The sequence below is a fragment of the Barbatula barbatula genome (genome assembly GCF_947034865.1).
Source record: "Barbatula barbatula genome assembly, chromosome: 23".
NCBI lineage: Eukaryota > Metazoa > Chordata > Actinopteri > Cypriniformes > Nemacheilidae > Barbatula > Barbatula barbatula.
In genome coordinates this window covers 12,009,380-12,036,718 of record NC_136786.1, presented here as the reverse complement: position 1 = coordinate 12,036,718, position 27,339 = coordinate 12,009,380, and the positions used below count along the sequence as shown (strand labels likewise).

Below are 27,339 nucleotides of genomic sequence, written 5' to 3'. Positions count from 1 at the left end.
GGCAGTAAATCCATCTGAAAAGCAACCTAAGTGTTCATAAGCAATTCCCTAATGTTTTGTGTTTCTAAAGCCCAGTTCACATCGCCAGCGACAAGGGTAGGTAATCCACATCCGGGGACACGAAAGACAGTGATCGTTGGCGACAGGACGTGTCTAGTGACCCGACAAAGTTGAGATTTGCTCAACTTTATGGCAATGATGAGTGACTACCAATAGGTATACAGCTGCAGAGCTCACATCAGCCGTATCTCCTGTCTGTTTAAAAAATCCAATAAATGTTTTAGGACAACCAAAGCTAGTAAAGCCTTCTAACAACCTCATAGTGAGAGACTGGCGACACAGTCGCTGGCGGTATGAACGCACCTTTAGTGAAACGTAAGTATACTTAACGTGAAATTAATATAGGGCAGGACTTCAATCTGGATCTTTACAGGACTGTGATTATTTGTCTCTATATATCTACTGTTGGATACGTTGGATTATAAAAAATCTGCCAAAACGTTGCTTCAGTTAAGAAACAAATAATTTGAAACATAAAAAAGGAAATCTTAAAAAATAAATCAGTCCAGCTCAACTTGCATTAAGAAAGTAAACCCGGGTCAATTTACTTCCATATTTACTTTATTCAAAACCTAAATTATATAAAAGAATTAATCCCTAACTGTTTAAGATGCAAAAATAATACACCATTGCTTCCAAAGACCACGTTACGTGGGTGTGTAATTGTCTCCTCAGGTGTAACATGAGAGAATTTGTTTTCAACCCACAATTCCAGGTGCCAAAGCCACAGATATCTGTAACAGACAGACGCAGACTGATTACAGAGGTGTTAAGAACTCTTTATTTAACCTACGACCAGCAATTTATCTCTAGTCCTGGATAGAGGACCTCCTTAACATACAGCCTACAGCCAAGTGTCTCAAGTAAACGTGTTGTGACAAAATCACGTCTCAGATCTCAGTTTTGCATCACAGTCTTCGTAATAATTACCTGTGTGTACAAGGCTCTAGACTAACATTTGAGAGCGGTGGCACTGATGCCAACAAGTCATACAGTTGATGGCACCAGCCCTTAATTTGGTAGCACCAGAGGCCAGAAAAAAAGAAACATTAAAACTACATTCGAACGTGTTTAATGCATTAATAAAGTAATCACAAATGAATACAAATCTTTATTGTTTATAAATAAACTCACACATATAAACAAGATCTTATCATATTTAAATCATATCTTTATTAACTAAATTATTGTATTCTTTACTGGATTATTTTTCCTTTAACTCATATGAGGAGTACACAATTTCTTTAAAGTGTAAATATATTCCTTGATTTTTTTAAGGTACTATTTTGGTTTATGTGGTGTCCCACAATAAGTGTACGTACACAAAAGGTGTAAAAACACTTATTTTGTTATAATAGCCAGTTTTCTTACCTAAATTCTTGACTGACTCTCAAATTATTCGTTTTGCGATTCATCTGTCAAACGGGGAATTTGAGTGGTTTTGAAACCGTGGCTTTTTGAAACCCCGGTATACCTTCAAACCGTTAATCGGCCCATGCCTACGCCTGACAGTAGCGATCTGTTTGCTGTGTGAGCTAGTGGCATGAGCTGCCAATCAGAGCAGACCTCAACATTAATATTCATGACCCTTCCAAATAAGGTAATAACAGACATTTTCATTCTAGGGACAAATCCTAGGATTGTAAATGGATATGTAAAACCATTTCTGGATCATTTTTGCACTTAATAAAGCCACATAATTTATATGTAGATATCAAAGAACAATTAAATATATTGTATCAATGAATTTCTTTGGCACCTTTAGGAGCGACAATATGGATACTAATCTAAATACTGTGACGTATGCATTTCCCGACTGTTTATGTTCATGAAACGGACTATTTTTACAAGGATACTCGCGAATAGTGGAATTTTCATGTAATTTTGTGTTTATATGTTTGTCTCAACCGTTCACTGTGTCTACACGGGACGCGACAGGCGCGATGGGACATGACAACCTTCTTGTTCTTAATGGGTTCGTTGCATTCTGCAGGTGAAACATTTGTTTTTCTTGCAAGGGTGAGCACTTGTCAGTCTTTTCGACACCCCGGCATTAGCGCTTTGTGGGGCGGGGGCACTATTAAATAAACGAATGGCTGAAGGAGGGGAGGTGAAATAGTGACTGGATGCGTTGCTTGCACAATATAAGTTTTTGCGCATTCAATTTAATATGCGCAAAATACATTTATTGACCAGTTTAGCAGTCGCACCGGTGCGACCATTGAGAAAAACTGTTGCAAAATGAGACCATTTGGTCTAGAGCCCTGGTGCACCAAAAGTTCCCTCCGGGAAAGTAACCGCTTAATCAGATTATGGACTTTTTTGTATTCTTTGCCCGTAGGGATCCGAAAATAGCAGTGAGGAACGAAGGTGTGCGCGTGTTCTGCAACAGGCACATGACAGCCAATCCGATGTATTTTGACGACAGACGAGCTGGCTGCTGAGTGAATCAAGCTGCTTAGCAACCTCCAGTGAAAGCAGCTGCCAAGTCTTCTGTCTAACGCCAGTGCGGATGCAGTGAGAAGAGAATTATGGCTAACTTTATTGCTTCTGATACACTAATTTGAAACAGCGATTGATTCGGTTAAGAGCGTTTACTAATAAGTGCAAAAGGTATTGGTTTAAACATAAAACCTTTCTGTAGTTTACTGCAGGCTATGAATTACAGGGGTGATGACCATAAAACATGCAAAGAGAGGAATGCAATACAATTGTTCAGGGGATGTAAATTGCAAATAACAAGCCGATGGAACTTGTGCACAAGTCCGGATTCTGTGTCATTTTGTAATTATAATAGAAATGATTTGCACAACGAAGGAATTGTCTCTTTCTCCGCAAAGATGAGTTATTTTGCTACTGCTGTGTTTTAGTTTTGCAAGCTTTGGCAGTCTCTATGCCACCATGTTCACTTCTGCGTGCTGTAGGCTTGCATCCGCAGAAGTTTTCTCCCCTATGAATTTGCACTGCATGAAAGAGCAATTAGATCTGTGGCCCAGTTTGTGAGGTAGGCCGGCAGATACTAGACCCAGTCAATTAACAGCAGAAAAGGCTCTGCAGGAAAAGCTGGCCTATGCCATCTGGAGGATCTTCTGGAACATTCCTCCAACAAAGAAAGCGCTAGGCTCACCCGGAAGGCTTCTGTTCTAGGGAGTTACAAATACTTTCCATCACTGGTGGCTCAGCACTGGAACTCAAGGAATGGCAACCGTTTATTGAGTTATCTGTCACCAGCTGATGACTGCATCGCACTCTTGATCATTCAACAACAAGTCAAATCAAATGGTTTAAGAAGTCGTAACAATACAAAAAAAGTGTCTCCTTCACAGTTTGAGAAACTGAAGAAGTTTACCTTAAAAACAATAACTCAGCATTTACTCAACCTCTTGTCTTTTTCTAACCCATATGACTTTATTTCTACTGAGGAACAAAGGGAGTTATTTATAACTGATTATCCAAGGAGCTTCTTTTCCTGTTATGAAAAGCGAATGCTGATCAGAGCTGTCAAAAATATTTGAAAGAGATTTCTATGAATAAAACTTTACATTTCAGTCCCTTCCCAATACAAGCCCTGAAACAGGCTCAGAAGACTTGGACTTATTTTTATGCTTTGTCATTTTTGGAACTCGACACCTTCGGTACCATCTACTGTCACTCTATGAAAAAAAGCTGAATTATCAAGCAAAAAAAGAGAAAACCTCAGGTTTGGAAGAGCATGATGAAGCGTAAGATTGCGAAATTGTGCAAAATTCTGATATCATTTTATTATCCTCAAGTTGTTCCAAATGTGTAATATTTTTTTGTTCTGTTGATCACAGAAGGAAAAGTTTTCCAAGAGTGTGGAAAACTAAACAGTTCTGGGACACCATTGACTACCATAGTAGTTTTTCCGCTATTGTGGAAGTCAATAGTGCCCCAGAACGTTTTGGTTACAAACATTCTTCCAAATATCTTTCGTTGTGTTTAGCAGAAAAAATTATTTTATACAGGTTTGGAACAACTTAAGGGTGATTTAAAAAATTATGATTTTTTGTGTTAAATATATATTGTAATTTTTGTGCGTTTTTTACTTTAATTCCAGTGGGGCCCATTTTCATGGTCTCGCCTAGGGACCCACAATCCCACGAGACGGCCCTGGTGCTACACCATACGCAACGAAAATGAACAGGAAAAAGTCTCTGTGTGAGTACAGTACACACACTGCCTGACCCTGTATTACCATGCGCGTAGGAAAGCCAGAATCAAAACACTCATGTACATCTCTTACATAAAGTATATCCGATGCTGCGATGAGTCTTGGCAGCACTAACCTCAAGCTTTACTTGTGGCCACACTTGGTTAACCTGCTCTGCGATCATTGCTTCCTTCGACTTGGCATTTCTTAATGTAGCCCCCCCATCACCACTCTAACTTTGGCGTTCTGACCTGGTGCCAGGCCACACTCTGTGCCAAGGTTTACACTCTAGGTCTGCTGCCAGGCACACGCTGGGCTCCAAGTGCAGAGTCCTCCAGACAGCGGTGAAACAAACACCATCCGCCATGTAGCTGCAGTCACGCAAACAGAGCCAGCCTATATCCTTTCAACATGAGACACTAACAACACAGGGACCTTGAGGTGCACTTCCCCGATAGTGCAGGTAAGAGACGTTGATCTTTCTGTTAAGATTGATTTGACAGGTCACTTAATTGGGTTAAATGAATATTTCAACCAAACATAAAAAAGTATTTATTCGCTCTCATATCATTCCAAACCTGTATGAATTTATTTTGCAGAGCACAAAAGCTGATATTTTGAAGAACACGGGTAAACAAACAATACAGTCCCAATTGGCTTCTGTTGTATATGGACACATTACCACCAAGACATTTCTCAAAATATCTTCTTTTTGTGTCCCACAGACGAAAGAGTCATGTACAAGTTAAAGTGATATGAGGGGTTAATAAATGTAGAAAGAATTTTTATTTTGGGAGAACTATCCCATTAAGAGCGGCCGATAGTACTTGTGAAACCGAAAGCACTCGATAACATGGAAAACACTACATTCTTGAACAAAGATTAAGTTCATTTTCATGTACAACAAAAACTGTATTATGTTTTCTGCTACTTATCTACCCTTAAACTGCAATTAAATACCAAATGAATGGAATCCAACTGGTCAAATTCCACTGAGCTTCTTGGGAAAGACGCATACAGCGGACTTAATGGCTGAATTGGTATAAAAGCAACAAGCTAGTTGTAAAATTAAGCAATAAGCCCCAATAAACTGTGGGTTACAGTGCATTATATAACAACTAAAACATCTAAAACCTAAGGGCCTAAAATCCCCTTAGCTGTTATAAAATGCACTGTAACTCAATGGTTCGTGGGGCTTATTGCTTTTATAAAACGGTTATTCTATATTCATGACAAGGTTTCATAAAATAAAGTAAATAAAACTATATTTAGGCTACGTAATGCGGCTGATAGTCCAATCGTGTGTGTGAATGTGGGGATGATACCAGGTGGTTAACACGGGTACAGCGCAACATTGATGCACCAAAAAAAAAAAACATTAATACACAGGATTTGTTTAAAGCAGAATCTACCTATATAAAAAAATAAACGAAATAAGCTAGATTCAAGTCACAATGTTAAAAAATAATTAGTTTGAAGGCAAAATGTCTGAAGTGCAGGGGAACATATATTAATGGATATTTTCCTTAAACATAACGTAACAATGCTATGCCACTTAACAGACCTGATGGCGCCTCAAAACAATTTTTAAAACTAATCGATAATGACTACAGGAAACAGCTCATTTTTAATGTGAGGTGCGCCGCTTTCGGCTCACGCTGTATAGTTTACTAAAAGTATATTATTCTGAACGTGCCGCGTGTCCATATTGCAGCGAAGTGCAGCAGAGTGCGACACTGCACTCCCTTGGGTCCGCAGCAACACACCCCACTCGTGAAGTCAATCGGATAAACAGTTCTCGATTTAATAAAATTGCAAACTGACAGACAGACACAGAGATTCCTGCCTTTATTAGAGAGAACAATATGTTCAACCCCCTCTCTCCGAATATTCGGTGCTGATTACTACCGAAGCTTCGAAGCTCCAAAAATGGTATTCGGACCAGCCCTAGCTTACATGTGCCAGGGGGTTCGGTTTCCAAAAATGTCCCATTTCTTTACATCATAAATCTTATTTTTGGTGGCGCAGTGCGTGCCCATCTGCAACGCCACTGCCTTCCACTGTGGGATTGGTAGCCAAATCAGGCTCCTCCTATCCAAACATCTTCGACTATTCGGGTCACCCCTATTTTGTTTGTAGCACTACAAAAAATATTTTTCTGTTCAATCTAACTGTGGTAAATGAACACACCTGCCCTTTGTGGAGCCTGAGTAACCTAAAGCTAGTCTGGGTACAGCCACCTTCACAGCAAATATCTGTGGCAATAACAATGTCACCAGCCAAAGGCAAATCAAGAGAGACTGTCTTGCATGTACGGCGTACAGAACCTTGATCAGTAAGTTAACACACCTTCTGCGTACCCTTACCTTCCTGAACCTTTTCGAAAAATAAAAAAGCCACTTAAGAATGACGAAGCATTTAGCATACTTGTAGGTCTGACACAATGAGCCTTGTTTCAGCCTGACACATTTATTTCTCACAAGCTCGTTCTAACCCTCCTCCACATCAACTCCTCTTTTTTCTTGACGATTGGTATCAATAAAAAGTAACAAAAGTCAGGAATATTTGTATTAAAAAATATAAAATACAATAAATAATAGTATATTATATATTATTACATTTTGTTAAAATATTCACAATCCTTTGAACAAAGCAAACGTGCACGAGTAATACAGCTCATTTTGAACAGTCACGAGCACACACACACACACAGACACACACACACACACACACACACAGTGGGCTCATTAGGCAGAAGTGGGGAGTGGAGAGAGATGCGTGTAGAAATCCTGGGTCAGAGTCTGTGCAAGGACGCTATGTCTATGAGAGCAAGCGGTGAGTGGAATGAACCCAGCCATTATAACCCAGCTCATCAGTCACTGTGAGGCCTCAGGCCTGTCTACCCACTGTTACCCTGGCAACACACTCCTAAACTTTCATTCAGTATCATTTCAGGATTAACATTTTCTTACTATTGTTTTAATTATAAGGTTAGTAGATCACATGATCATAAGCCTTCAAAAAATATTTTACAAGAGCAAAAAGGCCATTCGGTATTATTATATTATACTGTATTATATTTAAAGGTATCAAAGCAGGCCGAATTATATAGGAATTGTACTGCAGTTTACTATAGGCCTAGTAAATACTATAGTATAGTACTGCATCTACTCATCTATTGCACGGTAACTTCAATAACTGCATTAACTAATCTAATGCACGGTAACTATTAACTGCATCTACTCATCTATTGCACTGTAACTTCAATAACTGCATTAACTAATCTACTGCTCTGTAACCTATAAACTGCATTAACTCATCTTCTGGACTGCAAACTATTAACTGCATTAAATCGTATACTGCACCGTAACTTTAATAACTGCATTAACTTCAACAACTGCATTAACTCACCTATTGCACTGCAACTTTAATAGCCAATCTCAATAATTTATGCATACCTAAGTCACTTGCACTATTTTTAGTCTAAATTATTATCTGTTCATAGCCACCTGTACATTAATGTTCATAGTATATAACCATCTGTATATATTGTTCATAGTATATACATACTGTCATATTTTCATAGAACATTCCTACTGCAAAATATTTTTATACTCCATGCCCACTGTATTATATTCTCTCATATTGTATTCTGTATTTATTCTAACTGTATATCCTGCACTTGCTAACTGCACTTCTGGTTAGACCTAAACTACATTTCCTTACACTGTACTTGTATATGTGTAATGACAATAAAGTTGAATCTAATCTAAATCTAATCTATAGTATAGGCTACTACGGTATTTTTATGTGGACGTACATTAACGTCCTCTGTTGTTAACCAGTATATTTATGTGAAGATCTCTGCATTTGTTTTTTTTAAGATGATAACAGACGTCTTATACTTGTGCTACCTGTAACACTGTTTGGCGACTACAAAACGTCAAACCTCTGTAGCACCGGTGCTACGTGCAAAAAACGTAATGTAAAACCCTGTATTAAAATTCAGATGTTATCTTAAATGTAAATAATCTGCCACTGTTAAACTTTTCAGAAACAGTATTTCATAGTGCACTGCACCCCAAAAATGTGTTTATAATGATGAGGATATTTTGTGCTTGCTGTATACACATTTATTGTGACTATTATGCTTAATAAATTGTGAAAGGCAGAAGTCGTTATACTGATTAAAATACGATTAAACATGCAGCCCTAAAGCTGAATGTTAATGGCTAACATTGAATGAAGGAAAAATCTGCATCAACATTCTTCAAAATATATCCTATAGTCTTCCAGGAAATGTAATGTTGTACGAGTTTTGAAAAACATGAGGGTGAGTAAATCAGAATTTATTTGGTGACTGAACCCTCAAAATCATCATTTAGCCATCTCTGCTTATTCATTCTAACTATACCATTTCAGACAGACTCCAGCTTTCTAAGCACCGTTGCTTAAAGTGCATTACACTTAAATGTGAGCAGCAATGTCATTACGACAGACCTCGTTTCCTCCCTGCCCTTTGCTCCCGGTGTAATATGACACACTAAAAAAGGCCCTGTGAATACAGAACTGAATGAAAAGCACAGGGAGGAAGCAGGCATGTTCACATTCAGCCAACGTCGAACCTAATCGAGTCAGACAAGGTCATCATTTTCCAGCTTTCTTCTAATTAGCCTTAATTCAGCATAATTTGGTTACACTAATCCTTAACAGTGAATGACACCGAGCTACTGTAGCTATCCTAGAAAAATTTGCCTACCACACCGTCGCATTTGGGTTCCATAACGTAATGAAACGTGAAGCTCTTAAGTCCGTCACATCTTTCAATAATTTCAGCCAATACTTTCTTTGTGCTCTTTGTTTCCCCTGCATGTCAATCTGATTCCCCTTGAAACTGATTTGATTTGATAGTGGCTCATATGATCATCCCTCCGACTGACATACCGCATCTTGTCACTGTGGCGTGAAATCAAACAGCTTGGTGACAAATTTCTCTACCTTTCGCCCTTCTTTTGAGCATGCGTGACAGTCAGGCTGCCCAGCTCAGGCCTTACAACTACGGCGAATGCGCTTTAGCTGCCTTTCTGCAGGAAGATCAAAGTTCAACAATTAGAATGTGATTCACTGCAACCGAATACCTCAATCAATAGAAAGAGTCAAAGGTCAGTTGATCTAGAATGAAATCACAGTTCTAGACTGCTGGCTGGGCACTAACTCTCCCCTTTCTACCCCACCATATTTAGATTGCCACGCGTGAATGCAGCTAAGCCAAAGAGACCTAGACACCATCGCCGTGCCCGCATGCGCACACGGGAGGCCATGACGGTGTACACGCACTGCCAAACACTACAGTTTGCTTGCATGGGAAAGTATCTTACCACATCATAGTAGTTTGGCAGGATAGATTTAGAACAGGGTTGACTGCAAGCGTTGCTTGAATGACCAGGCTCCGACAACAGCATGTCAAGCAAGCTTGTACCACAAAGGAAGTACATTGAAGCCTTAATGTTAAAATCTGACTGTCTGGGTGCGAGACAGCGATACCAACATACCACATGTTGGCAGCGATTTTAATCCATGGTTATTTTGAACTGTTATTCTGCATTTTTTTCTGCAGCGCAAGAAGGGTCATGTGTTTGATTACCAAAGCTGCATGTAAAATCTAAACATCTAATGTAATGCAAGTCAAATTATTGTTGAAATGCACCGTATAGTCTAAATGACACGGAGGTCCAAAACAACAGTCTGCTTTGTTCTCAACAAAGGAAACAAAGTAATGGCCATAATATTCTTATTATCGGCTGCATGAGCACTTACAACACAAGCCCTACTGTGGAATGTGTCAGCATGATGTAAGATGTTGGTAACAAAGCTAGCGTGAGCTGAACTACTGGTCCAACAGGCTGAGTCGCACTACAGCAGCTCTTAGCAGCACTAATGCAAATCTGAGGTGAACACCAGCTGTCAGTGTACAGAATCCAAGCTCGGGTATTCAAGCGTGTAATTTACAAAGAAACCATCCAAAAAAAGTGAGTGAAATAAATAAATTAACGGACAAGACAAGATATTCAAGACAAATGTGAAGCAAGGCTATTCTTGTTCTTAATTCTTCAATAAGTTCAAACGCATCAAAACATGACCGAGACCCGATGAACTCGCAGGCGGCGTGACGTCACACGCCGTAAAACAACGTCACGGCAGGTCCGAACAGGACACGAACTCCGTCGACCAAGATCAAAATCTCGTCAATGGACGACGAAACCACCTCCTCTATGAAGCGTTCGCGTTTAAATTCAAGCAAATCACGAGGCGAATGCTAATTAGCAGCATCCCCCGCCACCAGCACCCCAACTTTTCCTTTCTCCTCAATCTCTCGAAAAACCGGGTTGTAACCTCGCTCCCCGCACCCTCAAGTAGTTCAGCGAAGAGCCGACTCACTAACATCAGCCCTCGCACAAACAAAACGCTGCGACAGTCAAATAACGCGCGTTTTACTTTTAATAGAACGCACCCGCGAACGATACATTGTTGATCCTCCGTTCCGTCGTGCTCGTCGAAATGTAACAAAGCGAATTCGAACGCGGCGTTACATTGTAACGAGTTGAGCGTAACGATTATAAAATAAAGTTTAAACCCGTTCGGAACTGTCGACAGAGTCCTCGCATAGTCAAATGGAAGCTCACGGGCTAAAGCTAACCAAGCAAATAAGAGGGGGGAGCTGGTTGAACTTAATCACTCGTATGCAAGCAACGCGGGGGAATGAAGTAAATCAGCAGCACGATTTAAATCTAAACATAATAACAGTCGCGCGTCCGCTTTAATGTCGCTCGCGGCAAACTGTTTACAAAGCAACGGCAAGCAAAACACAACTCTCCAACTATACAAAGTAGCCGGGCTGCAATAGCGAGTGTAGCAGGTTTAGCAAGCTAATGCAGGAGACCGCCGCCGCGTAACTGTGATTGGATCCTGCGCCGAGTGTGTAAAAATCACATTAGAAAGCCACCCCGAACCGCCATTCACCGGCAAACACGGAACATTTGTAACGATGTCGGACTTACTGTGTTTTCTTCCCTCTTAAATCCAGTACGTTACGTCCAGCTCTGACCTTCGGGTTGGTGAAACAGCATTATAGTTAACTGCCGCCGCCATGTTCCTCCTGCCTTATGCCTAACGATGGCTGGCTGCTTGTTTATCTCGCCAGCAAAACCTCCCCCACATACTACGGGCACCAGTATCTACTCGTTTACTCTAGCCTGCATAGCAACCTTGCAGTGAGCAACCGGGCAAAATGATGATACAGCAAACATAAGGACCCTGCTCACCAGTTGGATTGCGTGTTTCCCTTTAAAACACAATAAGGGGGTTGGGTTCTTTTTTGTTTTTATACAGCACGCAGTTGTTTCATAATATCTCAAAAGAATATAAAAGCCACGTCGAAAAGGCTGTTGAGTTTACACATAAGATCACAAAAGCTTTCACATTTAAAGTAGTGGTTTGGGAGAAAAGTGTGCCAAAGTGGTCGGGTCGCAAGCTACTGCTGTTGTTATTGCTGTAAAAGCCAAAGCAATCTGCACTTTGTTATGGAAGTCATAACATCTTAATTAAATGGCAAATAGGATGACTCTTGTAGGAAACTGTTTCCCAGACACACACGTCACATATACATGTTATTTAACTTTTATGTAACTGTCAATACAAACCAATTCTATGTTAGTAAATGTTTGTTTTTATTGATGCTGTGTATACAAGACTTAGAGGAATTGGATGATTATTATACAGCTAGATAACATAATAAAATCGACTTTATTGGAACTGTCTACTGAATACATACAGCTACGTCATGACTGGGTACATTTCAGTTGCTGTTGAGTATACGGTTGAAAAAGAAACTGACGATTACAAAATGGTACAGTATGGAAACACCCAGTAGTTTAGTGAGTGTGGGAAAATTCACTATATAACGAATTTTAAAGTTCACCCCCCATATCCACGCAACGTCATTATATTACAAGCCCACAGTCTCCCACCACCTCCATTGATCTGACGGAAATCCATCACTTACCGTCCATTACTGAGTAATAATCCACCCCAGATGTTTCAAGTAACGTTATCCGATCAAAATCCAAACGCCATGTTTATTTCCTTGTATAACATATTTCCACGTGAACGTAAACCAATAGTGGGTCTCGGATTAAGCATAGACTAATCGTGAAAGATTTTACAGCTACAACCGATCAAAGGTCTACACGACGAATGTAACTCGTCTCTCAGAGAAATCTGCAAACATTGCGACCTGCAATATTGCCGTTCACACTTTCAGATTGGCACACGCTTGACAGCAATTGTGAAACAGCATGGGGCTGTTTTTCGCAACAAAATACCCCCAAAGAAAATCACTGTTATGAGTTGACTAAAGCATTGTGTTATGTTTTAATGTGTAGAAAAATAAAACTTTCTCAAGAAAAATACAGTCAAATACATTGGCCATTATAGAAACTAAGAAATAGTCACGTCAAAGAGAAACCGTTGTACACAGCGCCGCTACATGGTGAAACATCGACATCGCAAGAAGAAGAATTTGCAACGTTAAAACAAACACTACCACAAATCTTCTTTATTAGTCTAATTGTGATTTTTCCTTTGATGAAGTTCACGGCACGTTTAAAGAAAAGAAAATACACTTTTAAAAATAAAAAATACACTTCTCATTTAGAAAATAATTTGACCATTTACTACAGCGTGGGGAAAACAAATTCAGTAACAGGGATATTTCATTCAAAATAAAGATGACCATGAAAAACAATATTTTTATTAACATATTCAATGCTTACGTAAATGAATTGTACTTGGGTAAAAGAAAGTTGAGATAACATTGTTTTTTATTGAACTTCATTCTCTATATAATGTTTGTCTTACAACATGATCTCTTATGAACATTATGAAATGTATTTCTCAAAAACTTATACTAACATTTTGACTATAGTCTTACACAACCACAGTGGAATGACACATCTGATTTGTCATTTTTAACATGTTATCTATACAGAACAGCAAACTCAGCTGTGCAAAGTTCACGATTAAAAGGCAGAATCTATTGACACAACAAACGCACGTGGCTTTTGTTCTTTATAACGTTGTTCTTTGCTAAATAAACTTTATTGTTGAAACTATTTGCTTAGCTTGACCAATCTGGCAGTGCACAAGATGGAATTTATACTGTGTTATAAGATCTAAAGGCATTAAATGCTTTATGATTGTGATCACTTACTAGTTGCAAGAAACGTGAGTTTCTTAAAAAAAAAAGCAGAGACTATAGATCCATATGCATAGAATCAAATCAACCTAAAGTGAAGCCTCACAAACCGTTAAATATAACCCTTGTTTTAAACTTAATCTAAAATAGCGGATTATCCCTCTTGGTTCTGTTATAATAATGTATAATTAGGCACTTGTAAATGAGTATTCCACAGCGTTCATGTTTTCTTTGTAGGCATGACAAGATCATGGTTTAGACATGGGGATTTTAGCTTCAAGCTAATAAAGCAAACAGCATCTGGGCCATTACAGTCAGGAAAATAATGTGTGTGTATGTGGGAGGGTTCATGGACTGGGGGTGTCCTCTCAATCACCCAATGCCACTTTTCCTTAAGCCCTTCTTGCAATTACACATAACAGTTGGATGGATAAATAGTACTACAGCACTTAACATCCCAAAAAATAAAATAAAAGAGCAGAATGAGGAATTTGCCATATTGCAAAGTTTTTTTTCAGATAAACAAGAGGGGAAAGGAAAAAGGGATCAGAGAGAGGAATTAACAGGCTGATTTCAGCCACGACAGAGTACAGAAGCTGGGAACGAGGGTGGTTTACGATGACTTCTCCTTCCTCGATCTGGGGGAATCTGCTCCACTGGCACCAACAGATCCGTTCACACCGTTGGCTATGATAAAGAAAAATGCAAACTTGTAAGTTATGAATTCATTTTCATTCTCCCAAGATTCCAAAATTCAACCGTATACTCTTTAAAACTACACAAATGGATCCAGTTAAAAAATTAATTATTATTTAAATCCTTTATCCACCAAAAAAAACCCATGTAAAACAAACGAATAAGGTCAATGTATCAACAGCTTAGTAATTCTCGTAGACCGTAAAAACACACTAAATGTCACGACAACGGCACATCTCAAACAAATCAACAGTCTCTGATACTATTTACCACTTCTTTTTTAAATTTCACAATGTTCCATGGCTGCTAACTTCACAATTTATAGTCTTTTTAAAGATGTACACCGCTTAACTTCATAGGAAGTTATGATGGTCTGTAACTGTGACAAAAAAAGTAAATTCAGAAACTGGAATATTGTATTGCATTGCATTTCTATCAATAGATCCTCCAAAAAGTGACACACAGCCGATTTAAATTTAAAAATCATTATTCTGAATCTACAGATCAAACTTTTCCATCTTTATTAGACTAGTATTTTCACACAAGAATAAAACCATTTAACCCCCATCAAACGAAACGCTAACCTTTCTTTGATTTGCTCTTAGAAGAGGATGGCTTCTTCTTTAAGGCCTGAGTCTGTGCGTGTTCTCTCCATCGTCGCAGCTGGAAGTTGATAAATTTCCACATCATGAAAGCCTGAGTAGTGCAGATTGCGGCCAAGACCGTCACACTGAGAGACAGAGAAGTCCATTACAACCAACCCCAACAATAATAAAGCAGAAGGTAGTCATTTCATTTCCATCCTCTGCATTCAGTCCACTCCCAGTAGAACTTAAACAATCTAATTACATACAATGCTGTATTTTTTCTGCAAGCAAATTTAATAACATTTGATGCAATATTTTTTGACTGTGCCATCATTACCCATTCTGTGCTTTTCTTTTGGAAGCTAAAAGTGATGAAATGTGCTGTCCGACAGAGCGCTTTAGCTCACAGACAGCAGAACCCATGATTTGCGAACCATTTCAATTCAACACAGAATTTCGTCAAGCACTATGAAAAGCCAAATATCTAAAAAAAACAGGACTTCATAATGAGGTGCTAAAACTGTGTAGAAAAGTTTCAAAACAGTTAAAGGCTAAATCTACAGACTAGGTTTTTATATAAACCTGCTTACCGAACAAACAGCACATTAAAGTTTCCCTCTGCGAGGTTCAGCCCCTGTTTCTCGGCTCCAGCCAGCCCAAAGCCCACAGTCAGTACAGAGAGAGAAAGAGTCAACAGCCGGCCCAGCACAAACAGAACAGCCCACACTGTAAACCTGTTAACATACACACAAAAATAGCAGCTTCACAATGGTGAAACGGCCTTTCCTCAGTTTAAAAGGCTGAAGTGATCTGATATTCAAAATGTGATCAGTCACAATGCAATTTCGTGTCTGGCAATGCACAGAGCAAATTATGAGAGGCGTTAATTAACTGCAGTGATCCTTCCAACGGATGACACTCACCCAGTCTGCCTGTCTTCATTACTGAAGTAAATGAGTCTGGATAAATGGAAGAGGAATTCCACAAAGTAATGTAAAACCAGCAACACCAGGCCCAACCGGTTCAGACTGCAAAACACCAAATTTATGTTTAAATAAAAAAGAAAAGCATACAATTTCTTTAAGTTTACATGCTTTTGCAATGATTCATTCTGTCAAACGCGGTTACACATCTTTACCTGGAGTCCAAACAAAGTTTACAGTTAACAAACAGTTAACAACTGTTGAGACTAAACAATCGTTCAAAGGTTTTGGGTTCACTTGAGTGAAATGTTTCTCTTGACTTTTGATTTGAAGGTATTTGCTTATAGGTGTCAAATTATTTTTCAGACAAATATTATTGTTCAAAAACATTCATTACATTCCATAATTTCATCGGATGACTTTGACGGAATACAGAAAAACAGCCAAAAAAAGCATAGTATAGGACCTCAAGAAGCTGCTTGATTTTTTGCAAATTCTAGGGAAAGTGACTATACTGAAGATGACAACGTTTAACAAGTTTTGATTCATTTACACAACATTGTGTAGCTACAGTTATGCTACTATGATACTATAGAACGCCATAAGTTAAGTTTTCTATTCTAATTCTAATATGTGGGTACAAATGCAGAGTAGTGAGAAACTGGCCCTAAACCTTTGAACGAAAGTGTGAACACAGATTTGTACGACAGATGTTTTTATATCATGTAGAACAGAGGTTAAACACCTAATGACCGCCATAGAAAACGCATGAATAAACACTCAAATGAATGATTCGATACACCTTCTCCTCAAATTCTAATACCGACACCTTTATTTATCAAGCTAAAGAACATGTTAACTTTTTTTCAAGTTAGTCAGCAGAAATAGTGGACACAAAACACTTCTGTAGTGCTCTGTAAACAGGGTGCTGTCAATCACTCTTATGGGGGATTTATTACGAACTCTTATGGGAACTTATTGCCAAAAATATATATATATATACACGCACAAAAACAAACGATTATAATTACCCAATTATGACTGGCAACTTTGGAAATATCAGTTCAAATGTTTATAAGTTTAACAGTCACCTAAATATTAAATAAAGAAGGTTGATGGTTTGTGCAAATATCTTATGCTGATTCCAAATAAGATGGCATTAACAAATGGCACACCTTGAGTAGTTTATATTTAGCATTATTTTAATTTTGTTGTAATAAGCAATAATTCATTAAACAATAATTAAACCCAAAAAGAATACTGTGGCCTCAAGAGACTTACATATATATATATAGCCACTAGATGGCGCATCCAAGTCATTCATACAGAGTTTGTCAGCAATCCGCATGTAATAATGGTATTGCAAAGGCTGCATGTTGCGGTTTCAGTAGAGACTTCAACGTGTTTGTATTAGACAGTGACTGTATACGTTACAAAACGCAGTTAAATTCCCAGCTTAATTAAACTTGACACCAGACGCTTTTTGGAGTACCAAAACAGCTTTGTTTGAGGTCTGGATACATAAATATCACACGCGAAATTATGTTCTGAATGAAGCGGCCGCTCTGCATTTATAACAAGCGGGTGCATGATGTAGAGAGCATAGAAAGGATCCTGTTGACGGGCTGGTATGATAAAAAGGGGTGCGCTTTACTCCAGCGGCTCTTGTCAAAGTGTCGCGTCAAAACTAAATCGCAATGTGCGCTTCATTGATTGAACCTCGAGTAGATTCAGACGCGTGTTGAATTAGTGCTGTACAGCTTTGAAAATTCGGCCATCATTTAATCACCCTCAGATTATCCCAAACCCATATAAATGTATTTATTTTGCTCAAAACACACAAGATATCTTCCCCATTGACTCCTAAAGCATTTATTTTCCCTACTATGGGAGTCAATGGGGATCTGACATTTTAGCAAAATAATGAAACTTTGGAACAAAAGTTCGAGTAAACGTTGACAGAATTTTCCTTTTTGGGTGAAGTATCGCTTTAACAAATGCTTTAAACAGCGGTTCAAGTTCAGAAATACATAAAAAGCTTAATTTACATGCAGTTCATTGGAAGAGAGAGAGTGAGAGACTCCCAACCGTCTGTCGGCTTCCGCTCTGTGTTTGAGTTGCCTGTCACGCCTGAGTAACCCCGACCAATGCTAAACAAACCATAATTCATACAACTACATGAAAATTTCACATATGCTAAATGAGAGGTATTATCTATCTTTCGATCATGTGTTACATTTTAAATTGTATTTAAAACACGAAATGAATATATAGTTTTTAATTTCCTGTCATGTCAGGTACCACTAGGGGTCTCGGTGCGTACCACAGTTTGAGAACCACTGATGGTTTAAGGCCTGAAAACGACACAGTGTTTAGCAAACACATGTTTGTGAATAGCTTACTTTAGAATGTAGGCTCCAGCGATATGGGCCAGGTAAAGACTTATATAAACAAGCTGACGAGGAATGTCTTCCTGAAAAGAAAAAAAAAAGGTAATTACAGCATGTATTTAAATATCCAAATAAACACAGTATCCCCGAAAGCCAAACCATCTATTTTGCACTACGTGTTTCTCTATTGCCATGTCTTCCCTGTACTTTCATAAAGTACATGTTTGGTAAACACTGAACCCCTCTGAAATGGTTACAATGAGCGGATAGAAGAACATCTCATTTTCACTAGTCCTACTGAAAGACTCACTTTCTTGACCTTCTGGAAATAAAGCTCAGGAATTGCGTGGAGCCAGTAGCCGAGCTGGCAGATGTAGTAGAACTTCAGCTGGAATCTGAAACAGACAAGGAACTCCTTTACCATCTCCGCGACTTGTGGAAATCAAACATCAATGATAATTGCGTTTGCGAGCTGTGCGTTATATACAGTAAGGTCTACTTGAATCAGAAGAGAGGATTAGAGGTAGGATAATGCAGCATAATTTGATCAGCACTGTCGCAATAGCTTTTGAACAACCTTCTTGATGTGAAGCAGCTTGGCCTATCAGTTTACTGTTGATGTTACTAATGGCGGCTCGTGATGTGGATCATCAGAAAACTCACGCTGGAGGGGGGATGGAATATGTGCCTTAAATATTCAACCCCATCTTCTCATTTTCATACTTTCTTAAAGCCACGCTTTGTAATTGTAACACACTCACAAACAACAATGATAAATCACTATTCTGATTTTCACCAGCATACAACATGAAAGGATTCATCTAGCCAAATACAAAACAAGTGTTAATAATAAAGTAGTTTAATTTATTCAGTTTAATACTAGTTTAATCTTACTTTTATACTATAATGTGAAATCTTTTTAATAATGTCATCTTTCAATGTTCATACAGAATTTAAACTATAGCTTCAACTTAAACTAATCTCCAAAAAGCACATTCATAATACATTTGAAATATAAATTCAAATATCGCTGCACTTCTGAATCTTCCAAACCTCAACTTTTAGAGCAATTAGAATATTTTTGTGAGGATTAACATGTTATACTTCAGAAAGAAACATGAATTTCTCAGAATTCCTGCGGTACTTACGGCATAAGGGTGTGTGGGTAGCCATCCCACAGACTGACGGGGTTGGACAGGAGATTCTCCTTCATGTGAAACAGCATAAATCAAATTAATCTTTCAGACACTGACATATACACAGACCTACACACAAGCTCCCATTTATGTGAAACAGAGTGTACAGCTCTTACGGAGACAAGAATGCTGGCTCCCCACAGGCAGGAAAAGAGGTATAAGGCACTTAGCTGACCGGACTCATTGAACTTGCTGTGCTTGGTTTTAGAGAAGTGCATCTTCCTGTTGATTTTCTGAATGGGTCAGGTAATCAGGTAAATAAAAAAAAGGAAAACATTTATTTACAATGGCTCGACAAATACACATATCATTTTGTTGACGTCTAGTTAAAAAACAAGTTAACTGCAAAAATGCGAGCTGGGGTTTACTCAATCGCAAGAGAAAGCAGCAACGGATACTTACGTCGAGGACATATTCTTGAATAATAGCATGCATGATTATGGCCACCAGCATGTAGAAGAAGACAGTAGCTACATCTTTCAGACCATAGTGGAAGTAATTCACAGCCGTTTCTTCCAGACCTCCTAAAAAACCCAATACGAATAAAATGCAATGCATAAAGAAGTGATGATAAAGTTTAAGTAAATGCTAAAATCCATGCAGTGGAACTGAAACAAATAATTAGAAGAGGTAAGAGGCATGCTTACCATTTGCTGGAATCGTGACATTGTATTGCACAGTGATGAACAAAACTGCCACCTTTGAAGTAATCTGGAAAACAGAGTCAACAGTAACGCCAACTGTAAACTAAAGATAAGTACGGTTTAAATTGTCTATATACATCGCTTTTAAGAATATTAACCATGGTCTTATAAAGCGTAGCAACCATGTTTTTAGAGAATTGACCATTATTTGTATTACCATTGTTTTACAAATAATATAATGGTAAAATTATGTTACTATAGTGAGACCATAGTAAAGTTAAAAATTATTGTAGTCAATTAATTTTCGTTAATATCCGTAGGGGTTGTCATTCAACAATACACGGCATTAGATAATACACGCAGTCACATTCATATGAAATGAATATTACAGCTAAAAGCTTCACACAATTTTAACAACATGTCACTAAATAATACATCGTTACTTTATATACGTACACTGTACCACATCATGACTGCTCTTTAACAGCTCCCAACCGGCAAGGGAACTTCAAATCCCACAATGCATCAGCACTGGCGCTGCTATTCAGTATCAGTATCACCGTTCAAATCAAACCGATGTGCAAACTCACATGCCCCAACTATTGCTGATGGTGTAAAATCGTTAATCTGCCATCACCAGATGGGGTTCGTTTTTTAAAAACTAGGGAGCTGAAAATAAGACGAGAAGGTCCTCCTGCTGTTAAGCACTGATGACAGCCCCCTCAGTCATTCTCCGATTGCCACGTAACACTTGATTTGCGCGTAAAAGTATCGATGCCGCTAACGTTACAACGCTGCGCCTTTATCATAAATTCAATTCTGTCATCCTCTACAACCGCACCAATCCGCATTTATGCCTTTTAAGATACTAACGTTACGTTTTTAAAGTTCGTGAAAACGTTTCAAACGAAAGCCCAGTCTCTCGTTCATCACATCTGTGCACAACACCAACTAGTACAACGTTTAAAGTATAACGTTACCCTACACCGCGAGACTGATGTTTATGAATCGAGTTGAAAGTATATTATTTCGTACATTAAATGTAATTACAAACAAGTACCGCGATTCAGTTGACATATGCAGTAAAAGGAAGTGAACGGTTTGAAACTGGGGATTCAAACTGTGACAGCACGAAGGGTCTGAAACGTTATGATTTCTCCTTCATACAGATCAGATTCAGTTCTTTACCGGTTTGTTTTATATTTGCAAGGAAGAGTGAATTAAACGGGAGACGATTCTTACCTCAAACATCAAACCGAGCAGGAACACCATAGCAATACACGATACAATGTCCGCATGGTTCTGGATCACAAACTCATGGCTAAGCACTGGCGGATTCTTACTCGTCTTTTTTCGGATGCCCATTTTGGTGGATGTTTGGATAACTTTTGGTAACCAAACTCAGTGAGTGAGTGAGGAACACGTCTCCACTATTGTTATCTAGCAAGCACGTCAGTCTTAACGCCTACTTCTGCTTGCCTTCTTCCACTATATATTTCGATTTGAGGCACAATTTACAGTTGCGTAACCTGCAGTAGCGCCATCTGCTGGACTGGGGTGGTGTATTGAAAATACATTCTTTTAATGATTATTTTTAGATTAACACGATTACAAGAATTATTATTACAATAATTGTATATAATACTAATAATAGCAAACATCACAGTGAACAAACAAAAATGCAAGCGACAAAATAAAGGACAAATAATTTATATAAACTGCTAAGAAATTCTTGATGGCTTTTATGCATAGTCTCTAATACTATCAAGTACTCTCTGACTTTACTCAGCAACATCACAAAGTTGAGTTGAATCTACTAGTAAAATACATGCGTAACACTTATAATTTATATTGTATATAAATACATTTTTATCCAAACCAGAATAAACATAATAATAACAACATCATGCTTATTAAATTGCATGATTTAATAAGCAAATAAATTATATCTATATTGTTTACCATTCCCTTAAAAATCATATAAAACCAAGAGGCACATTCTCTATCCATTAAATGTTCTTCATAATGAATTTGTGTTTATATAAAATAAAGCAAAATGCACACGTTTAAAAAAAACTGAAGCTGCTTTTGTTGTCTCTCTACTGTTTGGCAAAAAACTATTAAATACAAAAAAATAGGAACCGCCAGAGGTTTTGATGAGAGCTTGATTGTAATAATGCTAACCCCTAAGATCCCAGACTCATTATAGGAAAATCAAAGAATGTTTGTTCACATTAAACAAATTTCACCTATATTAAGGGTTAACAGTCCTATTTGACATGTATGACAACCACAATATTTTCCTAACTTGTTTTATATCAGTTTGTTTAAGAAATGTGGTCAATATGTAACATATATGACATTATTGATACTTTTAGTAACAAAAACAAGCTTTTAAATAAAACGTTCTAAATTAAAAGCAATTTAGCGTTGAAGGGATCTTTTCAGATCTTTTCACCCGTGACATAATTCGTGACACCTGTGTCTATGGGTTTGTATGGGCTATTAATCTTCCAAAGAAGCATTTGTACACAAACACCAGGAATGTATGATCAAGTTTTAACACAGGCTGTGAAACATGTCAAGCAGCATACCATTACAGGCATTTTCTGCGCTAAAGTTTTTTTTAGTTTCATATTCAGATGAGGATCTAAGAAATGTTCAGAATGTCTAACCGGTGTTTCCTGGTTAAAACAGGAGAGCAGAAGAGTGTGGAGATCGGAGCCTACTTCTGCATTCAAAAAGGTATACAGATTGAATGCTTGTTGTCATTGGGCTAACCCATCCATAAAAGACACGTCTAGCTGTGTATTACCTCATACAGCAAGTACAGGAAGGGAGTGGTTCGCTCTGTCAGCTGAATTATGAGAAATCAAACAGAGTCTCGTTATCATTAGGAACAAGCCGTTGGTGAACAAGCCGAAGAATGACAGCCCTGGTAAATACAGATTATGACTTATTTAATGTTTCCATATAGCTACTGGGAATAAATGTAATGATTCAATATCAAATCCTGTTTGAATAAGAAGAGATTGTTAACTAGCTTAGCAAATATTTTTGTTTGCATGTATACGTCAAAGGTCTGTATATTATTATTACAGTCTTAACATATGCACTTTATGTAATTTAAATATGTTTTTAGTTTGTTTTCTAACATAAAAAGATTTATGAAACAATTATGAACGTTCTTTAAAAAGGGTGGAAACAGGCTACATGTACTGTGTCACTGTATTACATAATCCCTTTGGTTGAAGACAGCAGTTTGTGATACACTAAACTCATTTCATTATCGTAGTGTGGTGATTAGTGACCTGGACAAAGTCCATACAGTAGATATTAAAGCAACAGAATAACAACTACACATAGGTTTACCTAAGTATGCGAAGTACTCAATCAAAAACAAAAAATTTAATACAAAATTCAGTTATTTTAAGGGGTAGTTCACCCAAAAATGAAAAATATGTTTACCACTTATTCACCCTCATGTAATTCCAAACCTTTTCTTTCTTCCGTGGAACACAAAACAAGACATTTTGAACGTTTGATAATACCAAACAACATTGGCCACCTTTGCATTTCTCAAAAAAGCCTTCCAGTCACATACAGTACAGGTTTTGATTTATAATTTTTTGGGTGGCCTATTCACCTGAACACCTTGAACTGTGTAAAGCTACATTTTGATGGTTGTCTCTTTCACTTATTTCTTGCAGGTTTTCTGTGTTTTTTTAAGAATATGGACAGGTTGAGTCCACTAGCTGTTCTCGCTGCCAGCAATGTCCTTCTACATTTCCAATGTTTACATGTAAAATCAGCTTTACGAATACCGCAAAACACAATGATGACCTCTGGAGGAGGTTTTACCAAATTCCGATGGCTGTGCACCATTATCGGATTGATTTTTTATTTCGGAGACATTATTTCAGATCTCTTGCTAACAGTGCAATATTTTAGAGGTGGACATTCTACCTGGGCTGCACTTACGCTTGTTTTTATTTTGAGCGGATCGTTGTGCATACAAATATTTAGTTATGCATGGTTTGAAGATGACAAGAAAAATGAGAATTATGAAGACGAAGACAAACCTCTGTCGACTGGACATCTGATTGGGATTCATGTACTGCAGATTGGTATTTTCACAAGGTGACTTCTGAGAAAATGTAATCATTTATTTCCGTCTTAATGTAGAGCATTACTTTTGAATCTCATATTTTGAATCGCAGGTGTGAATTTAAAATAAGAAGGCAGCAAATGAGAATCTATTGTTGAGATTCTTGACAGTTGCACTAATCTACAGAGTTTAACAATTAAGACTGTCTGGTTATGCAAATAACTTTTTGTTGCTGCAAAATATGCTTTCTGTTGCTGTCAGGTATCATCATCTGTTGAAAAGGAGTTTTAAAGCCCTGTGGTTAGATCAGACTCGAGAGGATGTGCAGTTACGTCTTTTCGCCCTTGCTACAGATCTAAGCATGCTTCGTTTGTTTGAGACCTTCCTTGAAAGTGTTCCTCAACTTGTTCTGCAACTCTATATCATACTGGAGTACAACCATCGCTCCATTTTACAATGTGAGTCTTACAGAGATAAAATCACGAACATCTTACACGTAAATCTAAACAGTCATGAATTTTGACACGAGGAATGTGAAACACTTAAAATGATGGTATACTATCTTAAACATGTATCTGACCTCTTTTAGATATCAGCATGGCTATGTCTTTCCTCAACATAGCCTGGGCCACAGTGGATTATCGTCGCTGTTTCCGGCGTTCTTTATCTCACGTTAATGAGATGCCCTCTGGAATGCCTACAGCTGTCTATCTGCTCTACAAGATATTCACCATAACCCCTCGGATCCTCAGCCTCACCATCTTTATCATGCTTTCCACCTTCAGCACTCTAGCAATGGTGTTTATCTGGCTGTTGGGAACCATCTGGGCTCATCTAGAGAAGACTGACTTTTGCATTTCACCGCGTCTTGAACATCTCTATCGAGCCACTGTCGGAATCATTCTACTTTTCACCTTCTTTAACATAAAAGGGGAAAACACCAAAGTCCACATGACAGTGTATTACATCCTAACTTTGTGTCAAAACATTGCTGCTCCCATCATGCTGTTTCTCTTCAAACCAGAATCTGAGGGCAAGGATTACTTCTTGCCCATGTTGTTTTTTATATTATTTTCTAATTCGATGGGACTGGGCTTTTTGGCACTTTACTACATTCTCCTGCATCCCCGGGGGGTCAGCAGAGTGGCAGATGAGATTGATGGAATGCCTCAAGAGCCTCTGAGTCCTCAGAAAACAACACGTTCAGATCGGTTTTTACAAATATGACGTTAGATTGTGGACTGATGGAAACTAGAATATTAAAATTTTGCAATAAACTGATATTTATGAATGCAATGTGTGCTGGACTTGGAGTATAAGTCTTTAAGGTATTAAAGTGTTTTTAGATATACTAAAAAGGACGTTCTGCCACACGTTAAAAAACAAATACGACCTCACCTTGTGTCAGTCACATGGCCTCCCATATTTTCGTCCGTCATAAAAACATTCTGACTATTCAAACAGTTCTGAAGCACCATTTACTGCCATAGTAGGTACAATTTAAAAAGTGCCCCAGAACTGTTGTTTGACTACATTCCTCCAAATATCTTCTTTTGTGTTCAACAGAACCAAAACATTTGTTAAAAAATTTCAGTCAAAGATGCATCAGAACTTTTGGTTGCTAACATTATTCCAAAATGTTTCTCTTTGTGTTCAACCGATCAAAGAAATGTATACATGTCTGGAACAACTAGTGAGTGAGTTATTCATGACAGGATTTTCATTTTTGGGGTGGAATTACCCCTTAAGATGCTGCTGTGACTTGTGCCTTCAGTTCTTACGTTGACACCCAAATACGTACGCCTATTACCGCAAACATGCCACAAGATGGCATCGTTGCTCCAAAAATCCTTATAAAACAATTTTACGTCTAGTCACGACCGGACCATTGACTTTAGTTTGAAAGTCTGGCTATGCGAGGCCGTTAGTTAAAAACTCTTCAGGGGTGACTTAGAGATATGATTTTGATCTTTACCATAAAGTATTTTTGCTTAAGTATGCTATAAAGTAATTCAAATTTTAAATGCTATTCTGTTAAATGACAAGGTAAAAGAAAACTGAAGGCTGATAAAAAACAAAAAAAAAACAAAAGCATCATTGATTATAACAAACATTTAATAAAATATAATTCCAGGTTAAGACTACAATTACAACATAACTTTGTAAAAAGAAGGCATCCCCCATTCAACATGTACAGTACTGCATGTCAAACTGATCAAATGTGAACCTGTGATCAAATACAGATTGCCTATTTAAGAGCTAATTTAAAAATAATAAACCAATCAAATTCTGTTTTGACTGCCATCAGAACAGAGAGTGAGAGAGAGAGAGAGAGAGAGAGAGAGAGAGAGAGAACACCCTTCTTTGAACATCTGCACTGGTAATGACTTTGATTTCTTCCACAGTAGTACTTTTCCAAATAAACACTTTTCAATATTATTCAACAGACTGCATTGCTACTTTGATTTTTCTTATGTAGGCCTATACATAGACATACGCATAAAACCACATAAAATGTGTTATGTTTTCTCTTGTCCATCTAACACTATCTGGACTTACCTTTTGGCTTTTGCCTCAGATTAGTAATTTCTAACAATGCCCTAACTTTTTGTTAACAAACAACATACTTTGCAGCTCTCAAAAAAATGTACTGCATGGATATTGCTATGATTTCACAACTAACATTGTGTTCAAAAGTAATAATCACAATTTATAGGCAAGATAATGTAACTTCTCTGCATTTGCATACAAAATGTAGAAGAGAATACTGATTTGAAATGCATAGTCGCATGATGTTGTTCCAGTGTCGTTGTTTCATGTTATGAATGATGTGTTATGGATATTATTATAGACTGAGCTGATATTTACATGTATAATTAAAGGTCCAGTGTTTAAAGTTTAGTGGCACCTAGTGGTGAGGTTATACATTGCAACCAACGGATCACTCCACCCCTCCCTTTCACAGCACTACGGAGGCTGACACAGAACCATGATGTCATCACGTCATCTTTGCTGAAGAAGATAACGTATTTACGAAACGCGCTCTGTAGAGCATTTTGTCCATTTAGGGCTACTGCAGAAACAACAAGGATGAATTCCATGCAAGTGGGCCGGCTGTGTGTGTACATAGAAGTATCTCATTCTAATGTAACAAAAAACATAATGCTTGCTTATGTAAGTTCTTTGTACACCTCTGAAGACATTGCTATGTATATTACATTGCATTTCTGTCAAGAGACCCTCCAAAGAACTTGACCTTTAATTATTTATTATTTAGAAACATTAAAAAACTAAAAAGGAGTTTCTGAGTG

The 27,339-nt window shown here is 37.9% G+C and overlaps 3 protein-coding genes across 9 annotated transcripts in view; 1 reads left to right on the top strand and 2 right to left on the bottom strand.

Annotated features, from left to right (window-relative positions):
- ncoa2 (nuclear receptor coactivator 2) overlaps positions 1-12,554 on the bottom strand; it is a 73,288-nt gene extending 60,734 nt beyond the window's left edge. For 2 of the 3 annotated variants that reach the window (XM_079447421.1, XM_079447423.1), the window contains exon 1: positions 11,290-11,551. The gene's annotated coding sequence lies outside the window, so the exon portion shown is untranslated. Of the gene's footprint in view, positions 1-11,289; positions 11,552-12,293 lie in introns of those variants that run through there. The other variant, XM_079447422.1, reaches the window with a different exon arrangement.
- tram1 (translocation associated membrane protein 1) lies at positions 12,550-21,465 on the bottom strand. Its single transcript, XM_079447426.1, has 11 exons — positions 21,163-21,465; positions 19,924-19,987; positions 19,679-19,800; positions 19,393-19,509; positions 19,229-19,287; positions 18,391-18,475; positions 18,093-18,163; positions 15,691-15,795; positions 15,358-15,501; positions 14,765-14,910; positions 12,550-14,171 (listed from the first exon to the last, which is right to left on the bottom strand). The coding sequence occupies exons 1-11, from the start codon at positions 21,283-21,285 to the stop codon at positions 14,098-14,100; spliced, it is 1,110 nt and encodes a 369-aa protein (XP_079303552.1). The 5' UTR covers positions 21,286-21,465; the 3' UTR covers positions 12,550-14,097.
- A 1,145-nt stretch (positions 21,466-22,610) lies between these two features.
- Positions 22,611-26,470, top strand: xkr9 (XK, Kell blood group complex subunit-related family, member 9). Of its 5 annotated transcripts, none has more exons than XM_079487846.1 (5): positions 22,656-22,858; positions 23,216-23,296; positions 23,631-24,060; positions 24,290-24,486; positions 24,618-26,470. In XM_079487846.1, the coding sequence occupies exons 3-5, from the start codon at positions 23,654-23,656 to the stop codon at positions 25,253-25,255; spliced, it is 1,242 nt and encodes a 413-aa protein (XP_079343972.1). In that variant the 5' UTR covers positions 22,656-22,858; positions 23,216-23,296; positions 23,631-23,653; the 3' UTR covers positions 25,256-26,470. The 5 variants fall into 5 exon arrangements, with proteins under 5 accessions (XP_079343970.1, XP_079343972.1, XP_079343969.1 ...); XM_079487845.1 differs by having other exon boundaries at positions 22,804-22,858; positions 23,216-23,286; XM_079487844.1 differs by lacking the exon at positions 23,216-23,296 and having other exon boundaries at positions 22,611-22,858.
- Positions 26,471-27,339: the final 869 nt, after the last annotated feature.